Source organism: Pseudonaja textilis, chromosome 1 (assembly GCF_049901715.1).
Source record: "Pseudonaja textilis isolate UNSWEBS1 chromosome 1, rPseTex1.2, whole genome shotgun sequence".
NCBI classification, from domain to species: Eukaryota; Metazoa; Chordata; class Lepidosauria; order Squamata; family Elapidae; genus Pseudonaja; species Pseudonaja textilis.
In genome coordinates, this window is record NC_141990.1 from 300,307,856 (window position 1) to 300,328,539 (window position 20,684).

The 20,684-nt window shown below is 35.5% G+C and overlaps 2 protein-coding genes and 1 long non-coding RNA gene across 13 annotated transcripts in view; all 3 read right to left on the reverse strand.

Moving 5' to 3' along the window:
* The window catches only part of LOC113435038 (uncharacterized), a 274,736-nt gene that overhangs the window by 212,339 nt on the left and 41,713 nt on the right, over positions 1-20,684 (reverse strand). The gene's annotated exons all lie outside the window — the stretch shown is intronic.
* XRCC3 (X-ray repair cross complementing 3) overlaps positions 1-20,684 on the reverse strand; it is a 624,633-nt gene that overhangs the window by 47,095 nt on the left and 556,854 nt on the right. The window lies entirely within an intron of this gene.
* PPP1R13B (protein phosphatase 1 regulatory subunit 13B) overlaps positions 1-20,684 on the reverse strand; it is a 55,638-nt gene that overhangs the window by 15,892 nt on the left and 19,062 nt on the right. For 10 of the 11 annotated variants that reach the window (XM_026698574.2, XM_026698571.2, XM_026698573.2 and 7 more), the window contains 4 exons: positions 16,317-16,381; positions 7,584-7,685; positions 5,231-5,405; positions 1,179-1,375 (listed from right to left, as the gene is read on the reverse strand). In XM_026698574.2, the coding sequence (XP_026554359.1) occupies positions 1,179-1,375; positions 5,231-5,405; positions 7,584-7,685; positions 16,317-16,381 (539 nt within the window). Of the gene's footprint in view, positions 1-1,178; positions 1,376-5,230; positions 5,406-7,583; positions 7,686-9,361; positions 9,549-16,316; positions 16,382-20,684 lie in introns of those variants that run through there. The other variant, XM_087922251.1, reaches the window with a different exon arrangement.

The following is a 20,684-nucleotide window of genomic DNA, read 5'->3' on the forward strand; positions in this document are numbered from 1 at the left end:
TATACTGAGGAGCAGAAACGCATGTTGTAACAGGATTTAAAGTAATTTTAGACTACAGTCTCCTTTTCCCTTAATTTGAAGACATGTGGTTTCTCCAGAAAAGCAATTTCTAGCAAGCATACACTGTACATTTTCACATATATCTTTGAATCTCACTTATGATTTTATATCAAAACCCATAGTTGGTCTTTATGTGACTCTGAAAAATAAGTAACTTATTAGTTAACATAACTAATAAGTTCCCCTAATACCTTGGCCCTGACACTTGGAGAAAAAGCCTAGTTTTAACAGCCTTTTTTTGGAAAGCCAAGACAAATGTTATCATCCAAATCATCATACAGGAAGAGGCAGTGCCCAATCAATAGGACAGGCACTGTGACATAGAAGGACATCTTCTCATTCCAACAGGATAACAGTTTCATAGAGGGGACCTGAATATGCCCATCCTATTGCATCTGGTGGAATGGGAGAAACAATCAGAGATGCAGGTAGTCCTTGGGTTATGCCCGCTCATTCAGGAACCATTCAAAGTTATGTCAGTGCAAATGAGGGGATCTTAAGACCGTTTCTCAAAATTGTATTCACTGCAGTGTCTTGTGGTCATGTGATTTGGATGCTTGGCAGCTGGCTTGCAATTCAACAGTTGCAGTATACTGTGGTCACGTGATTTCAATTTGTGACCTTCCAAATTGGTTTCCCACAAGCAAAGTCAATGAGGAAACTGGTGGGAAGCTGCAAATCATTCCCAGAATTTTATTTCATGACTTGCACTCTGCAGAGCCCACTCAACTGTCCACCTGTAGCTTTCACCCACCAGCCTCCTTGCCTGGAACTTCGTCCTCTTCCCATGTTGCAGCTACATGCTGTTCTTGCTTAATTACCCACACGGTCCTGGGGATGCAATGGCAATCAGGACTGCCATTACACTTTATGATGAAATTATTTAGTGATGGAAATCTTGGTTCCAATTGCTCTCATAACTGAAAGAATACCTGTAGCAGTTGCCCAATAAATATCAATAGCTGAACTGTTAGTGCAACATAGCTGATGTGTCCTGTTCAGCTTTGATGGATTCTCTATTTTTGTTTTATTTTGTTGTAGAGAAATAACTGATTTTTAAAAGTCCAAAGGAATGCTACACTTCTGCTAATAAATAAGTAAATATCTTAATTATTTACCTGTAGCTCTTGATATAATTTTTTTAATTCTATAGCTGCAGGTCCTGTCATCTGTCCATTATAAGACTGGAATCCATTCAGTTTCCCTTTTCTTAGATCTTCTAATTGTTGAGTAAGCTGGTCCACTTTTAACACTGCAGCTTGTAATTCTTGTTGCTTTTCCTGGAACATGGCACTGATATGTTCAATTTCAGTAGCTACAATTAAAATGAAAAATGAAAAAAGTATCAAGGAGTATCAGAGATTACATGCAATACTTTAGAATTGTATCCTTGCAAACTCTGCATTATATGAGGTGTCCTTAGTGCTCTTTTAGCTTGGTTGTTTTACTGCAGATGTTTAATTACCCAAACTAGGTAACATCACCAGTGCTAGTGACTAGCACTGATATTACTTAGTATAGGTAATGAAACATCTGCAAGAAAACAACCAAGCCCAGAGAGCACAAGGATGACTCATTTCAATCCAGAACTAAAATATATTCCTTTATTGGTTTGCATTATATCTCTGTGAGCAAAATAAAAATGAGAAATGTTGAAACTGTGATATGACAGAAGTTCATTATGATATTCTCATGCTGTAAGTTTTCTAAGATTCCTAAATAAAGAAATAGTCAAATAAATAAATAGTTCTCTACACTCAGGACATAAAAGCAATAATGGACAAACCTGGGGAGCTGAGAATACTATCATGAAAATTTAAACCTTAAATTGTACAGTCCAGCTCCATGTTCAAAGCCTAGGATGCTCACTATGCCACAACCAGCCTATAAATTCCATAAACAAAGAAGCCTGGGACTTCCAGTTTGAGCTTCTTCAGCGACAGACTGAAACCTCGTCTCTGTGAGGCTTTGATCCGTGCTCGCCGCTGGAGCGCCCCGAGCTGGCTGGTTTCGGGGCTAAGCCACCCTGTAGAGGTGGTGAAGAGGGGGGAGACTGCATGCAGGGTTGAAGAGAGCCGCATCTCTCCTCCCCAGCTGGCCATTACTCCCTTTCCCAAAGGCGGTTGCAGCAGTGGTCAGAAATGGCCACCACAAAGAAGAACTGGACTGGAAAATAATGTGCAGGAGGAAGATAAGAAGAGAAAGTTTTGGTTGACCGGGTCAAACAGCAAAAGCAACAAATAAGGTAACCTGGAATTGAAACTGTTAAAAAACAATAACATTGTTCCCTAAGAAGATTTTTAAGCTGCGAAAGAGAGAGAAAAGGGAAAAGATTTGGGTTTTTTTTCTCCTTTTCCTATACTGACAGCTAAGAGACTTAAGCAAGAAATTGGAAAAAAATCCACTTTGACATCAATAGGCATTTAATGCTGAAAATAAAAAATCAAAGGGATAATAAAGATTTCTGCATATTTAAAAGCTTTTGAAAACAGGAAAGGAGAGAAAAAGAATAAAAGGGCAGGATCTGGAAGGGAGGAGACTGCCTGGAATTAAAAAAGAACTTACAGCAAGATCTCAACAAGACTTCCAAAAGATACATTCTAACTGAAATATCGCAACAAAAACCCCAGGAAGAGAAAGTCGAAAAAGAAATAAGAAGATATAACTCGGGACTATCTGGATTACTTGATGATTTCTGGATTCTTGGTTATTGTATTTGAATGACTAAAATCAATCAGGTGGTTGTTTACAACTGTTTAAAATGGCTCCACTTTTAGAAGAACTGAAAATGGAACTTAAAAAATACAAAGAAGATGCACAAGAAGGGAGAGGTTCTTTTGGCTTCGTATTTCAGTTTTTAGAAATGGAGATTTGGAATTACGAGAAACAACAAGAAATGCCTGCAGAACAAGAAGATTGCAACAAAGAAGAAGCCATCCTTAATGGACAAGTAATCTTAGATGGGGGGGAAGGAAAGGGGGGAAAGAGAATGGAAAGTTTAAGATTGGGAAAAACAACTCCAAAAAAAAATTAGAGTGAAAAATAAGTATAAAATCAGAAAGCAATAGAAGAGGGAAATGCAGAAGAGAGAATTAGAAGTAGAGGGACAAGGGGGTAAAAAGGGGAGGGAGAAGATGAGAGGGAAGAAAGAAAGGAAAAGAAGTGATAAAGGACAGAAACAAAATATAGAGAAACAGGGCCTATTTAGAGATAATGGGTGAAAATTTAATGGAAAAAGGGATTCTGCAAAGGTACATAAGATAGTATGGTTATATTAGAAACAAAAATAATTTTAGAAAATATGAAACAATGTATGATTAAAATGTCTGATAAAATAGCTATCGTAATTCAGTGGAATGCTTGTCAATAAATAAATGTAACAAAAGGTATATTTAATGATTTATAAAACATATGTGAGGAGAAATAAGGGAAAAATTAATTATGGAGATTATATGTGTTTTTAAGGAAGTATGATATTTAATTGAAAAGAAGTGTAAAAGATGTTTAAGACTTTAATGATTATTAATGATAGAACTGAACTGGAATGGAATGAGGGTTTATAATTACATATATTTACAATCTTTTTTTAAAAAAGAATATAGTGTGTATTATAAGAATGTACCAAGCAGAATTCAATTGGAAGTTATGTATTATGTATTATATTGAAGGTCATAACCTTAAGGTATATATTGAAGTTTAAATAAGAGTTGAATGGATGTAATTAAAAGATATAAAGGTGTCATACTCCATAAACAAAGAAGCCTGCATTTGTACTTAAGGACTTAAGAAAATCAGTGTATGAATTTATAAATACTGTATGTTTGAAAGAAAGAATATTAAGAGATTCTCCAAAAACAGTAAAAATTGAAAATATTAATTCTGAATAACTCTTCTGATTTGAATATAATGATTAATCATGTGCTTTCCCTTTTGAATAAGCATAGCATGTAAATATATGTCTCAGAATTATATTTACTTATTTATGTAAAACTTTTGTATAGATACTGTCATGCCCCTGGTGGAGATTGAGGAAGAGGAGGAACAGCCAACAGGGAGTGGGAGTGTGGCTCCAGAGGTGGTGGAGGAGGCTGGGGAAGGGCAGAGGCCGGCTGAGCAATCAGAAGAGGATCCAGGCCCATCCCCTATCTATTCTAGGGCATGCAGAGAAGAGAGGATCAGGGAAAAGCGAGGTCTACTCAGGAGGAGATTACCATGATCCTCCTCGTGGCTTGCAGCTGGGAGCTATGTATATAAGTTTGTAACTGTGTAGTCAGAATTGCTGGAGCAAAGTTTAGTGTTTTCTTTGAAAGAAGTTTATCTTTGTTGGCGTTCTTCCCATGGACTCTCCCCATTATCTTCCTGGACTATATGATTAATTATCTTGGCTTGCTTCGGAACTCTTGTCAATGCGGTTTGTTTTGGTTTCCTTTTGCCTCATTATTTACTTTTGTGACTTTAAACTGTGCCTAATAAAACAGTGAAGTTAAGTTGAAGGCATTACCGGACTTTAATGTATGTTTTGGGTTATTTTGAGAGACCACGGGTCATCACAGATACCCACCTTAAAATCAAACTATGCCCCCTCCCACTATGACCTCACCCTATCTCAGTGCCTGGGGGAAGAGCCAGGTCTTGGATGCTCTCTGGAAGATAAAAGGGATGGGAACCTGTCGGATCTGCAGGATGGTGAACTGTATGTACACTAGACCACATAATGGTTCCCATAATAGATAGACCATATCGCCAATAGACCATATGGCTCACATAATAAGTCACATTTTTTAATCCTGGCTTATTGAAATATATGGATGTCTTGCATTGTTCACATAATTCATACCAAGTTTAATAGTTTTAACTATACATGAACACTTACATCTCATTCTTAATCAAGTGTGTGCTTACAACATGCTGAAAAATAATGTAAACTTGGCTATATTCAGCAGTTGTTGTCTTTGTCATGAAAAGTGGAGAGGGTGAAAAATAAAAGCGTAATAGCAGAAATGGCTTCCAATTAACTCCATGTTCAAAATGGTTCAGATGATTGCTTTTCCATATCTGAATTACCACAGAAGTTTGACACACATCTCACTGCATGACTATCTAAATCAAATAAGGGGTTAAAAAAGTCCCGTAACAAGTATTACAGAAATGGGAAAAAAATCACTCATACACAAATTGCCATTCATAATTTTGCTGTAGTCCACCTGTCCCCTCATGGCACGGATTTTTTTCAGCTTAGTCTCTTGGGTCTCTACTCGTTCTTTAAGTTTCTGAAGCTTTTCACTCTCAGACACAGACTGTTGTTGACGGCGTTCTTGTTGCTTGAGGTAACGCAAACGTTGTTCCTATCAAAACAAGTACAACATGTAATCATTCTGTTTTATTTTTAGAAAAATATTACCAGTCAGTCTGTTAGTATTAAAAGCATGCTGAGACAGCTAATCTTTAAATTAGTTAACAACTTTCTTGCCTGGCGATCTTTTTCCTTTTGAGTCTAAAAACAAATATTAACTCCCTGTCAAACCTGTAAGAATATCAAACCTCATATACACTTTTAAGAATTTAAGTGAACTATTCATTCCAGCATAGTTGCAAGTTTCCTGTAAAGCGAACTTCCTGCTACTCAAACATGCTTCCTTCCACTGAAAAATTGGTCCCAACACTCCATTACACAACTTCCCAAAGGAAACAGTGACTATCATAGGATTACAAACATATAAAGAGATCCAAAGCAAGATATATATCACTTCTTTAGAATCACAGCCTATGAACTGAACAAATGCAGGAAATGCTTCCTTTTTTCTCATAGCACTTTGTTATTACACAAAACAAAAACTAAAATTCATTTCTTCCCTCTAATATGGCACGTATTTTAGTAATAGACGCTAAAATACTTCAGATGCTAAAATACTTTGGAATATATATCTATATCTATATCTATATCTATATCTATATCTATCTATCTATCTATCTATCTATCTTCATAGATTTTCACGGGTACAAGTATGTAGGTCTAGGTGTGTTTGGGTCTTTTCCCATGTAAGATTAAGAGTATCTTGGCGATGTTTCGGCGAGGGTCCACTCACCATCCTGAATGCCATACATGTAAGTACCTGCGAAAACTTAAGAAAACACACATATATATACACACACACACACACACACACACACACACACACACACACATACACACATACCTGTACCCGTGAAAATCTACGAAAATATGTATGTATGTATGATGTATGTGTGTGTATATATGTATGTAGGTCTTGGTGTGTTCGGGTCTTTTCCCGTGTAAGATTAAGAGTATCTTGGTGATGTTTCGGCGAGGTCCCACTCGCCATCCTCAGGCTGGTGCTTTCAGCTTCGTGCCAATGCAAGATACTCTTAAATCTTACATGGGAAAAGTCCCAAACACACCTAGACCTATATCTATATCTATATCTCTATATATGTATGTATGTATATATGTATGTATATATGTATATGTATACATGTGTGTGTGTGTGTGTGTGTGTGTGTGTGTGTGTGTATATATTCTCACCCAGATGAAACCTAGCTTCCTAACAAATGATAGCCGTCCATTTACTCGGAGCCAAGCTGCACTAAAAGCCTCCAATACAGGAACACAATGTTGCCATCCAATCAAGACACAAAAAAGCCACAAAACAGACAGAAGATATTAGAAACACCAATCAAGCAGAACATAGCAAACTCCAAGACCAATAAACACAGACCAAGACTCCCAACCAATCAGGATGAAGAAAAAACCATTCTGGCACAGCAGTAGGCTAGCCCCAAATTTAAAACTGAAACAACTGTAAAAGCCTGACTCACAGACGAACACAATACAGAAGCCTGATGATGGCAGATGAGATTCTGCCAAAACGTTGCTACAACTTTAAAAACACAACTATAATGACGTGGGAAATATATATATGTATATATCTCACATACACACACATTCACACATACAAAAAACCTTTGGAAACTCAAATTATCTCTATTCTTAACATTCACAGAGCATTCCATGCTTAATTTAAAAGCATCCACACTAAATTTTTGGTTGAGCTCAAATAAACTGGGTGAGCCAAAAGGAAAAAAGAGAAAGAACCAGAGGTGTTATTCTCAGAGATGAAATCAATAGTCTGAGAAGTTTAATCCATGCTACCTCCAAAGAACTATTGATGAAACAAAATAAAACAAAACAAAAAACCTAGCTATAAAATGTGGTGTTGTGTTTCAACTGCTGCCTTATAAAATATCTGAGCCATTTTTTCTGCATTCGTGCAGTATCACCAATTAATTTTGCTGCATTTGTGCAGTATCACCACTAAGAATCCTATCCACTTTTATTTCAAGAGTATAATGTAAGGTCAGTTGCATATGTATAGTTGTAGCAGCATTTTAAGGAGGAAAAACAATTCTCAATTGCAGCAACTCTTTATTACATCATTTTCTGTATAGTCAGATTTAAAAAATCTTCTGGACAGTATATTTTCAAAGTCTGATGGAAGTTTTACCTTGGCAACCAACATTTGCTGCTGATTTTCAATTTGCTGTTGCTGCCTGGCAGCCATATCCTGAAGTTCTGACAGTGTGAGCTCAACACGTGGATTTCCAACCTATAAAGGAAAAAGATCAATTGTAAAAAAGAAAGAGCATTGAATGGAGATAGAATAAAACAATTTCAGTTTCACAAGTGTAAAAAATTAAAAGCAAACAATAATTTATTACTCAATCTCAAGAAAAAACAGAGCTCCAAAATGACACATACTGTATACATTATATATGAAATATGTTTGAAAATTTAACTTCCTGAAACCAAATATATCTTTTACATTCCTGACACATCAAAGTTTCTTAATTTTTAAAAAAATGTTTAGCAAAAAGTAGACAATGAATTATAAAAAACACACAAAAAACAGTAACATAACTAACAAAATCCTAGAACAATCCTAAGGAAAACAAATCCCAAAATAAAAAACTCACTAGTAAGTATCTAAATTTTTCACATGTGTATATATTATACATAGATGCTGTACAGAAATAATTGGTTTATCGAAAATCTACTAAAGCTCTCCTGTGTGTTTGTAATTTTCAATTAGCCTAACTGTACATCATAGCACAAACATTTTTGAAATGAGGTACCTCAAATCTGATTACTTAAAATGTATGCAAAATCTGAGACCCATACACATTAACATTTCAAGGATCTTCACATCATTGGTATTTGCAAAGTTGTAGCCGCTGCAGCATCACCATGGGTAGCTACAGTCATTCAACTGTGATTTCCAGTGCTCCCTGCAAGCTTCCCACAAGCAAAGTCAATAGGGAAGCCAGCAGGAAGTGGGAAGTTACCCCCACTCCCACTGCTATTTTGCCTACATGCTTGGTCATTCTGTTTCATGTTAGAAACAGAAAAATAACAAGAATGATAATGTTATTCTAAACAAAAACATATTGCTTCATCTTTTGATTACTGGAAAACATACTTTTTAAAAGAAATAAATTACACTTTTACTAAATAAAGATATCTATTTTTACAATTTCATATACATTTTCTCCTTTCATAAAGCATAATACATATTTTGAATTTCTATCATTTTTTAGACTGAATTTCAAGCTAGCCTGGTCTGCCTATCAAACAAAATTATTTGATAATTAGTATGGTATCATGTAATCATAAATGCACATATTTTTCATTATCTTATTTTATTTTTTACAATTGAACAGTATCTTTGGAACTGTTTTACCATCAAATAATTGTGCATAATAATACAATGTTCAATTACGGCTTAAATATTACATTTGATACAGCATGTTAAAATCCATGAGTCTGATTTATACTAAATCAAAAAAACACAAGAAGGGTGAGGAAAAAAAAACACTAGCTAGGAAAAAGAAAGTTATTTCTGTCCAGTTCTATTGAGCCATGTCTTGGATTCTTTCAATAAGGTTAACCCCCCTCTCCCCCAGATGTCTTAAGAAAAAGTTTAACTTGTGAATAGGATATGGCTCCAACTTCTCATACAAAAATCAGTAAGGCATTAAAGAAAATTTAATTTAGCATTGCCCCCAAAATATTGCAGTTAAATGCATACATTTCATAATACCGAAGGACTAAATAACTGAAGTATCTCCAAAATATAGCATTTTACCTTCTATCCATAACAGCAAATTATGACGATTACCTTCTAGACACAAATATACTTTCTACAGATTAAGACAAATCTTTACCATGAATGACTATTCTGCAGTAGTATATGAACAAAACAGAAATAATAACAAAGGTTTAAACCTGTAGCATTATGCTTGGCTGTTTCCTCTTTCTCCACATGAGAAAAAGATGGTTGTAGAAGAACAGGAAAGACACTCAGCTTCAGAGCTGCAAATTCTGAAGATCAGAACCAGTATGTTTGGCTCATCAAAGTAAGGCTACCAAGTCTTTGAAAATTAAATAACTTCATAATAAATTTGTTCTCAAGTAATACAGTTTTCCTGAAAAGGATTCAAGCTTTTAATTCTAATTCTTTTTAATTCAGTTACAGTTCAGATAAAATGGATGGAAAATATCTGCAATTTTTCTCATCCAAATGAAGTTTTCTATTAGAAAACAAAGCTCAAAGAAAACAACAGTAAACATTTCTAATCCTGTTAAAGTCTGAGAGCCCAAAATATTGTACAACTAAATACTGTATTCATACTACTTATATAGTTGTTCTCTGAATGACATCATTTATTTTTCAAAACAAACCTGAGCCTATCACATGTAAGACACAAAAACCTCATGGCACTCACTGACAATATAATAATAATGCATTTCCAGTGTTCATAAAAGGCACAGATACATAGATAACCACTCCCACATACATTCCAAAAATTCATTCTGAGCTTCATTTTCTAACTATTGGCTTCTTTCTATTAACTGAGAAATCTTTCTCTTAAAATAGAACTGATGCAAATAGAATTCTGACCACACTAATCTATAAATGAAAAACTTGTATAAAAACATAATATTTATACCTCAACTTATTACATCTGAGAAACCTTTTAGAGCAAAGCAAGTATCACCTACTGGAAACATAGCCAGTGAAGTCTGACTTTATTTTCAGTTCTACCATATCCAGTGACAAAGAACTGGAAAGAACATTATAAATCATGATTAAAATAATATTTTATTCAATAGAAGTCCTTGCGTGATTTATTTTCTTCATTTATTTAAAAGTATCTCTATCAGATGATGTACATTTCAACTCCCAAAGATAAGCTTCTATGCACACCAGTACTAGAAGCACCAGTCTTAAAAAACAATGAAGCGGAAATGTGATAAATATATAGTTCCCTGGCATGTGATTATGCTTATCAGCCTGTAATTTTCATATATTTTGCCACTGCAGCGGTATATGAAGAAACACAAATAAATTGCAGACTGGAATCTTGAAGATAGTGTTTTCATATCTGTTTAAAATCTGTTATATAGATACGAAAAATAATCCATCTATGGAACAGTTGATTTTGTTTGTCAATACTGAAGCCAAAATGATTTTGATGTTTCAGTCCATGTCCAGAATACAACAGACATGTTTTTTATTTATTCATACGATGAAAAGAAATTTTGATCCATGCAGGGGTAGTGTGTTGTTGTTGGGACGGTGGGAAAGAAGACAGACGAATGAGAGAGGGATAGAGATAGAGGGGAAGGAAGACAGTGAAAAAATGGGGGTAGAATAGTCATTGGGATATGCTTATCAGGGCCAACAAGGGCTAAGAAAAAGAAAAGAAGGTGCTGGGAAGATAAGATCATAGGGGACCAGTAGGATATGCCATACTGGAATTCCTAAAGTAGAAAAGGACAGAGGGGATGAAGTCCACCAGCCTTACTCTAACCATAACCTGTTGTCTGTAACGGTATGACCCTGTTGCTACTGAGGGATAAAATAAATAAATAATACTAAAATAATCACTGATGCTCAAATCTGGGAACTAGAAAACTGAATTAATAGGTTAAATTCACATGTTATGTTGCTGCTATAGTTTCAAACTTTGTAACTGTTTTGTGTGATGCATAATCCTTGCTATTGTTACATGATATCCAATTGAAACTAATATACTATTATTCCCAGGTTTCATCTACATTTCTCTCTTGCATTTTTTAAATTAATTGCATTTGGGAAGGAAAATGTAAATTTTACAGTGGCAATAATTAGGTTCATGTGAATATAGATTGACTAAATCTAGACAAAAAGGGAAACAGTGAAGACAGGACTATCTAATGATCATATTTATCGAGGCTTTGTATAGTTAAAAATGATTTAGAATAAATGTTTGCACTCATAGGAGCACAACATTTCTCTGATATTTTAGGCCACCATGAAAGCTTAAAAAGATGCAGTTGCTTTAAAAATTAAGTCATTAAACTAAACTTCATTAAAGTTTTTTTAAAAACTCATATTTTTTCAAGGCCTTATATTTATATCCACTGTACACTTCACCTAGCAATATAATTTAAAATGTGATTAATTATACTATTAATATTACATTAAAAATGTCACCAAAGTTCTCCTTATGCCATTGTTTATTATAAAAATTAATATACCATTCCACTAAAATGCTGCTTTAAATTGAGGGCAATGGCAACATTGCAATTAAAAGACAAATCAATTAAACATTAATAAATAACACTAGGTATAGATTACAGTAAATACAATTTCAGCAGCATCACTTAACATACCCAACCCAATTTGAACAACAACAACAACAAAAATGCTGCCAGCAGCAGGATACCAGATTTCTTTTGTCAGGAATCCCCATGTTCTGGGAATAGCCTTCTAAGTACTCCTCAGATTATAGGAAGGCAGAAAGAAAGGTATCTTCCAAAAGGTTCACATGAGAAAAGATAGTATTTCAAATAATCTGGTGTAAGTTCATATAAATTATTATATACCTATTTCCTGTATTCTTATTCATGTTTATACTTATATCTATTATCCTGTAAGTGATTGACAAATCAAATAAATAAATAAATAAAATAAAGTTATTATTTATCATAAGCAGTGCTGACCTGTGCCCATAAACAGAAAAGCAGACAATGAAGTAGTTGTAACAAGGAAGTCATATGCTTTTTACAACTGACCCTAATCAGTATTTTGGCTGTGCAATCGAGACCTGATGAAATTTCCCTAAAAGAGAATAGATTAAAATCTTTAACTGTGCAAATATACTGCCAGCTATACTGAAATCTGGATACAAAGAATCAAGGATTTAAATCTAGGAATAAACCCAACCTGCAGTTCAAAGTAAGCAGGTCAGAACTGTGCAGCTAGAAAAAAATACACTATCTTTTTGTACATTAAGCATTGTCTTTTGTGCATTCAGTTATATGTCCTCATTCAGTCTGCTACTGTCAGCCCTTCAAGGCGGGGTAGACCAGGAAACAGAGATCACAAGAACTATTAGAACTCTATGTCACAGGTTATAATAATATTCAATACCTGACACAAATTTCTCTGCCCACTTTTGTAACCAAGAAAATCAGGGCGGGGTAATCTTGAAGGTTTTTCCCCCCGCAGCCCAATCTCTTTCTCAGGGTTGACTTGGTATTTACATAACCACCTTCACATTCTTTCTTAAAGAAGAACTCTGTACTCCTCTACACCACCTCCCTTATCAGATTTAGTCTACCCTCAGACAGCATTGGAAAGTGCTTGGACTTGGAAACAAGGGTTGAACACAGAATAATACTTTCAGCTCTACCAGAAAGGCCAGGACAAAACACCACAAGAGCTACAGAAATTCAACTGGATAGGGTATTTTAGTAGAACTTTGAAATCCCAAAACCCAAAGAGAATCAAAACAAGGTAATCTTGAATATTTTTCTTGTTGTTTTGTCTGCTTATCAGATTGCACTTCTTAATGATCCATTTAAAAGAAGAGCATGAATTGGTTTTGTGACAAATATTTCAAATATGTAGTGCTTTTTCCCTTTAATAACTGATAATCAGTTCCAAAATTGTAATAAATGTAATCTAATTTTAAAGCAAATAGAAAAAAAGAAAATCTATTGACTGTACATTGGTTCACTGTGAAATGTACAAAAGATACTACAAACTGAAGACTGCTCAGTGATGAAATGATTTCCATCCTCCTTTTACTGAAAACTGGAAAGAACTGCAAGCCAAAATATGAATGTTGTGTTTACTATAATTCATCACTCAAAAGCAATTATGAATAATAGAAATGTCTCATTAAGCACTATAAATAAATACTGTTCCTTTAATTGTGACTTGTGAAACTGGATTTCTCTGGATGTTTAAAGAGGAAACAAAGCCAGCCTAGTGTGATATGCTCTAACCTGCTATGATTAAGGCTCATTAAAAAATTCTGAAATACCATAGGCTTTACTTTATTTTTGTTTTTCCAACATTGTGGTTAATGCAATGTTTATGAAGGTGACACAACCTCAAAAACAGACATTCAAAACAGCACATGATTAAATTTAATGCTACAGGCATCATAAAGCATTTACTTGCCTCACACATTTTTATTACAATGTTTCTTTTTCAAATTAAATTGTTGACAGTGTTCCATAAAAATTTGTACAGTCGCCAAATGTAAATAGATAATTCTTGCAGTACCATTTCTTCTATTTCACCATTTATTTTCATAGTTAAGTATGATTACTGAAACAAAAATCAAATGTGTATTTATTTTATTTTATTTTTATTTATTTATTTGATTTGTCAATCACTTACAAGATAATAGGTATAAGTATAAACATGAGTAAGAATACAGGAAATAGGTACAAATAAATGGGGACAATAGAACAGGGACAGTAGGCACGATTGTGCACTTATGCACACCCCTAACAGACCTCTTAGGAATGGGTTGAGATCAATAGTTGATAGTTTAAGGTTAAAGGAGTGGGGGTTAGAGGATGTAACAACAGAGTCAGGTTGTGCATTCCAAGCACTGACTACTCTGTTGCTGAATTTGTACTTTCTGCAATCAAGTTTGGAGCGGTTTACATTGAGTTTGTATCTGTATTGTTGCGGTTGAAACTGAAGTAGTCATTGACTGGTAGGACATCGTAGCAGATAATTTTGTGTACTACGCTTAAGTCCAACCATAGGTGGCGTAGTTCAAGGTTGTCCAAGCCCAAAATTTCAAACCTGGTGATATAGGGTATTTTGTTGCGAGCAGAGGAGTGTAGTAGTCTTCTCGTGTGGATTCCAGACAGAGGAGCTGTATTCAAGTATTGATCTAGCAAAGGTTTTATATGCCCTAGTTAGCAATTCAATATTTCTGGAGGAGAAGGTTCATAAGATTAGATTTATAACTCTTAATGCCTTTTTGTCAATGCTGTTATAGTGAGCTCTGGAGCTTAGGTTGTTTGATATTAATATTAATATTGATATTGTTAATATTAATAGTAAAACCAATGAACTACAAATAATCTATTCACAAGCTAAGTTGGTGAATAACTCCCACCTCATAAGAAATAAGCTTTCCTCCTTGGTTTGTATGAATCTAATAAATCTCAGGTGGCTTTGTACCTTCTTCGATCAAAAACAAAAGCCTTCTTCTCCTCTTATTTAAATCCTTCTTCAATATGGAAAACTGCCCCGGGCATTCTTCAAAAATCAATGAATGAAAAAAAGTCTAGCGGATTTTGCTAGCAGTGAAAAGCCTAATCATGACAAGATCACATCAGCTGTCAAGTCTAATTACTCAATGCATTGTCCTTTTTGTATTCAATGGAGAAGTTTAAGCTATTTCCATTTTTACACTTGACTGTGGATTTAAATTTCAAAACAAAAACAAAGCAGAATAGAAACTTTTATGATTTGTACGCCTGTGTGGTTTTAAGTTTTTAAAGGTTTTTAATGTTTTTAAAAATTTTCTATGTTGTCCAGAGTCCACTGGCATTGGATAGCTGAAGTAAACATTTATCACTGAAATAAAATAGCTATCTCAAGTTTTCTAAAAATTCTGCTTTCTAAAGAATAATAGAAACAAGCCAAACAAATGTAACATCCAGAAGCATATGAATATTTTATGCTATTTTCTGAAAAGACATGACTATGATAGATCATTTGGAGTCTACATATATAACGACACTAGAATTCAGAACCAGGATAGCTGATAAAAAGAATTTGGTGCAGTGGTTAAACCAGTGAGCTAGAAACTGAAAGATCATAAGTTCTACACTCACTTTAAGGCATAAAGCCAACTGGGTGATCTTTAGCCAATCACTTTCTCTTAGCCCCAGGAAGGAGGCAATGGCAAACCTTTTCCTAAATCCCATATTGCTATAGATTTCCCTAAAGTTAAAAAAAAATCTAAAGCTATTTATTCAATGGTCAGGAAATTACTGAGTTCATGCATTTGCTTAAAAACTGTCTGTTGTAGCAAATGGGGTGCTAATATGATTATATAAAGCTCTTTTATATAATATATAAGAACACTGCAAATATTTCATTCTAGGTACTAACAATAATGGCAAAAATGTGGTATTTATTCCAAGATAGTATTCACTACATGAAGATGCCACACAATCACAACAGCTGCACTGAAACTTTGTGTAATTGTAAACACTGTCACTGAATATTTAAAAAATACTATTTAAAATTTGTTCTAATAGTCTACATTACTACTATCAGTAAATTGTTGCAAAGTAACACAGTTTTGGGATATATAACATATATTGAAAACTTTTTGTGTATAATAGAAATACCAGTGGGTTAAATTCTTATAAATATTCCATATAAAACTGTTTTTTTTAAATGTTAAATTCAGGAGGGGAAAAAAGGTATGTAGTCAACTGTCATAAATTTTATAAAAGAAATCCATGCCGAATTTGTAAAATGTAAATTTTTTTGCCTTAGGGAAAGCTATGCAAAATATTTTACTTTAAAATGTATTTTAGAAATTTTAAAATATAGTCTGAGAAAGCGAAAGTAGGTATAACTTCCATAGATAGACTAATTAATCCTAATGTTTTTTTAAAAAAATTCTTATGAAGACATGCAAGATTCTGGTATTCTCATATTAGACTGTAAAAGATTGCAGAAGTAAAATTACCAAAATCACACAAGAGATTGCACTATTTACAAAATGTTGGTTGTTATTTTATGTTACTTTATTTATTTCTGTCTTAACTATGAAAACCCACTTGAGGATGCCAAAATTGCAGGTTTAAAAATACAAATCAATTTGAAAATATATATACTGTTAATATGCAATTTGCCACATACCCCATTTTCTGTACGTTTCTCCACAGGTATAGAGATTCCATTTCTATGATTTTGAGTCTGACGTCCTAGGAAAAACACAATTATAACATTTAGGTTTCCCGTTTAATAGCTATTTAGACAATATAATGCCCAAGCTTGTGTGTTGATTTGGCCAACAAAATTTTAGATGAAGAGGAGAATAAAATGTTTTCCATTTTTTAGTTGTACAGAGGTTTGTTTTTCTACATGTCAGTAGAACCTCCATTCAATAACAACTAAAATACCACTGGAATTGACATTATCTCAGTTTTAATTACTATATTGTTTTCCACAGTTATATTAGGGTGGTAAAAAGGTAAAATGTTTGTTCACTATACCCTTTCCACAAAAACTATCACCACTACTGCTGCTAATTTCAATTACAGGGAGTCCTTGACTTTACAACCATTCATTTAGTGATCGTTTGAAGTTACAATTGCACTGGGATAAGTGACTTTTGAATGTTTTTCACACTTATAACTGTTGCAGCATCCCCATGGTCATGTGATTAAAATTTGCTATGCTTGGCAACTGGCATATATTTATAACGATTGCAGTGTCATGGGTCATATGGTTATCTTTTGTGATCTTTTCACAAGCAAGATCAATGGGGAAGCCAGATTCACTTAACAATTGTGTTATTAACTTAACAATTATAGTGATTCACTTAACAACTGTGGCAAAAAGATCATAAAATGGGGAAAAATTCATTTAACAACTGTCTTGCTTAGCAACAGAAATTTTGCACTCAATTGCGGTCGTAAGTGGAGGACTATCTGCTTACCTATTTGTAAACAATACCAACCACCACCATACCATTTTATTCACAGAAGAGAATGTCAAAACTCTATTAAGCCTGAGTTTCTACCAGCCACTGTGGAGTATCACTGCCCAATCTTTTCCATGTATCAACTTGCTTGCCGTGATTGCTATTTTTCCATGAAGAGTAACAGTATGCCTAAGATTATAAAAACAAGCCGCTGATCTAAACAACCGTACTTTAATTTTGTTCAAATGCAAATTCTGATAATTTTTTAAATTACAAAAAGGGAGCTGGCATGGTGGCAATGGACCAAGGGGTTGGAAAGCCAGTGGAGCTCTGTTCATATTTTCCTGGGTGGCAACCAAGTGAGATTGGGTCAGGGGGTGGATGACCCCTCCATTATGGAGGCCCCTTGGTGAGCCTGAAGTGGAACTCAGTAGGGCTGTGGATCAATTGCCTTTGCTCTAACTATGGAACAGACACCACAGGATGCAGCAGTACAGCAGAACGACCAGAAATAAACTAGCACCTTAGCTGTCCTCTATCTTGGGTCTTCTTTCCCAGGAGAATATAAACACAGGCTCAACTGGCACAGGAAATGGATGTGATCGTGGCTAGAGGTTCTGCTTGGTGGAGACCCAGTGGAGTAGAGCGGGGGTCCCCAACCCCTGGTCTGTGGACCGGCACCAGTCCGTGGAATGCCAGAAACTGGGCCGCACAAACAAGCAAAGCCCCATCCGTGGGATGCAGGCACATGCAAAACTATGTCCCCTCTGGCCCATGGAAAAACCTCTCTTTGTGGAACTGGTCCCTGGTACCCAAAAGGTTGGTGGCCACTGGAGTAGATGATTCACATGGCCAAGTGGTTTATGGCAGCAGGAGCAAGGCAGTGGAACTGTGGGAGAGTAGCTATGTGTCTTGCAACTACTGCTCAAGAGGCCACATGTAAAGCAGCAGTGGATTCCCTTGCCTGTCCAGGAATACCTGGGACTGAAGTTGCTGGCACACAAATTAAGAAAATTTTTATGGACTTTATTAAGATTTGGTAGCTGGAATTGGGGCTTGTTGAAGACCACCTGTATGTCTATTTATCTTGCTACCCTCATATGGGAGATGGGAAAGGGCTGGGGATTCTGCCTTCCAGTCCTTTTTGGGGGTGGCTTCTCTGTTGCTTGGGTAAGACTGAGGAACAGAGTGTAAAGGAATAATAACACAGGAAAGTTTGATTTAGGATACAAGAGTTGTGGGAAGGAAGGAAGGAAGGAAGGAAGGAAGGAAGGAAGGAAGGAAGGAAGGAAGGAAGGAAGGAAGGAAGGAAGGAAGGAAGGAAGGAAGGAAGGAAGGAAGGAAGGCAGGCATAGGTTAAGATGGTTAGATGGAGTGTCTGGTCAGTGAGTGCCAGAACCTGAGCAGAATCTGTCTATTTTGATCATTTAGGTTGGATGTGGATGGCTTCCAGTGCCTTACGGATGGGAGCTGGGATCAGAAAGGGAAGCAGAACAGGAAAAGAGGGAAGATGGTAGGGGAGGGCATTGCAACCATGATGGCATGGGGAGATATGACAAGAGCCAGGGGGTAGGCCTCTCTTGGAGAAGGCAGCCCCAGTGTTTAATACCAGTACCCTGTGTTCTGGCCCCCCGTGCTCAACCCCAAGTCCTGGTTTCCAAAACTTTGGTGGATCAGGTCTCCAGTTGTTGCTGCTTAATGCCAGGTTGACCTGAAAAAAGCTCATCTCATCCACAATCTGACTGTGGATGAGAGAAACAACCTGGTTTGCATTATCAATTCCTGGATGAGCAATGTGTGTGCGGGGTGTTCCCTCTCTGAAATGTGCCCTCTTGAGTTTCAAGTGTGGCATCAGCTGTGACTCCAGGCATGGGTAGCTGTGGTGGTTATTTGTGAGTCTTTGGTGGCTTCTATTATGTCTTTTTGTTTAATGTATTTGTGAATAAATGTATGCGAAATTGTAAACAGACTTGAACATTGGATATGGGAAGATACATCAAAGTTGAAAGAAATGGGAATAATGAGTATTTAAGAAGCATGTGTGATAAAGCAAGAAACTTTAAAGTCAAATATGGATGGGTTTTGAATAAATGTGGATTGAACACAACATGAACCACAAATCTGATAGAAGCTGCAGCTTCTTGTTCTGTAATAATACTGGGAGTGGCTGACTTAATGATAGTGTTGAAAAGAAGAATGAATAGAAATAAGAAATATGTTAACTTATAGATGAGTTAAGAATAAAAGCTTTAAAAATAATTGCAAAGAAGATGAAATACAGCATAAATTTCAAGGAAACAAGTTTTATTTATCTATTTATTAAACTTATTGACTCATGCATTAAAATTTAAAAGCCTGCTAAAGAAAACTATTTGTAGTTCAGGGTTGAAATGAGGGGTCCTTGTTGTTCTCTGAGCTTCTTTGTTTCCTTGCAGATGTTGCATTATCCAAACTAGGTAACATCATCTGTGTCCTGACTAGATAACTAACTCCGATAATATCTAGTTTGGGTAATGAAACATCTACAAGAACATAATCAGGCTCAGAGGGCATCAAGGACCCCTCAAAATTTAGAGAGCAGAACGATGACAATAAATTAATAATAAGGTTCAGGGGGAAAATTATAGGTGGCTTTTAATTCTAGCAGTAACATATGCAAGACTGGTTCTTCTTTTTCTTTATTTCTGGTATGATGTCCAAATAAGTGGGGTTGCAGAGAAGAATTTCCATTCTAAATTGATATACAAGCTCTACCTTTATACAGAGAACACATATCTCTTTCAAATTAATCAAATCAAAAGCTCAAAAAGCACTTACTAATTTGTTAGTGTGCTTATTAGAACTACTGATTTTTTAATTCTTGATTTAAATCCTCAGACTGATGGAATAGGGAAACATACTACTGCTATGTGTCAAAAGGTGCAGCCCTAGAGGATTTCATGTTTGCTGAACAGTTTGAACAGTTGACTTAATAGTTTTAATGTTCAAGTAAGTTAAATATTTTGAAATGGACCCTAGTTTCATAACTACACTGCTCAAAAAAATGAAGGGAACACAAAAATAAGACACCCTAGATCTGAATGAATGAAAAATTCTTATTAAATACTTTGTTCATTACATAGTTGAATGTGCTGACAACAAAATCACACAAAAATTATCAATGGAAATCAAATTTAGTAACCCATGGAGATCTGGATTTGGAGTTACACTCAAAATTAAAGTGGAAAAAAACACTACAGGCTCATCCAACTTTGATGTAATATCCTTAAAACAAGTCAAAATGAGGCTCAGTAGTGTGTGTGGCCTCCACGTGCCTATATGACCTCCTTACAAGACCTGGGCATGCTCCTGATGAGGTGGCAGATCGTCTCCTGAGGTATCTCCTCCCACACCTGGACTAAAGCATTTCCCAACTCCTGGACAGTCTGTGGTGCAATGTGGCGTTGGTGGATGGAGCGAGACATGATGTCCCAGATGTGCTCAATTGGATTCAGGTCTGGGGAACGGGCGGGCCAGTCCATAGCATCAATGCCTTCATCTTGCAGGAACTGCTGACACACTCCAGCCACATGAGGTCTAGC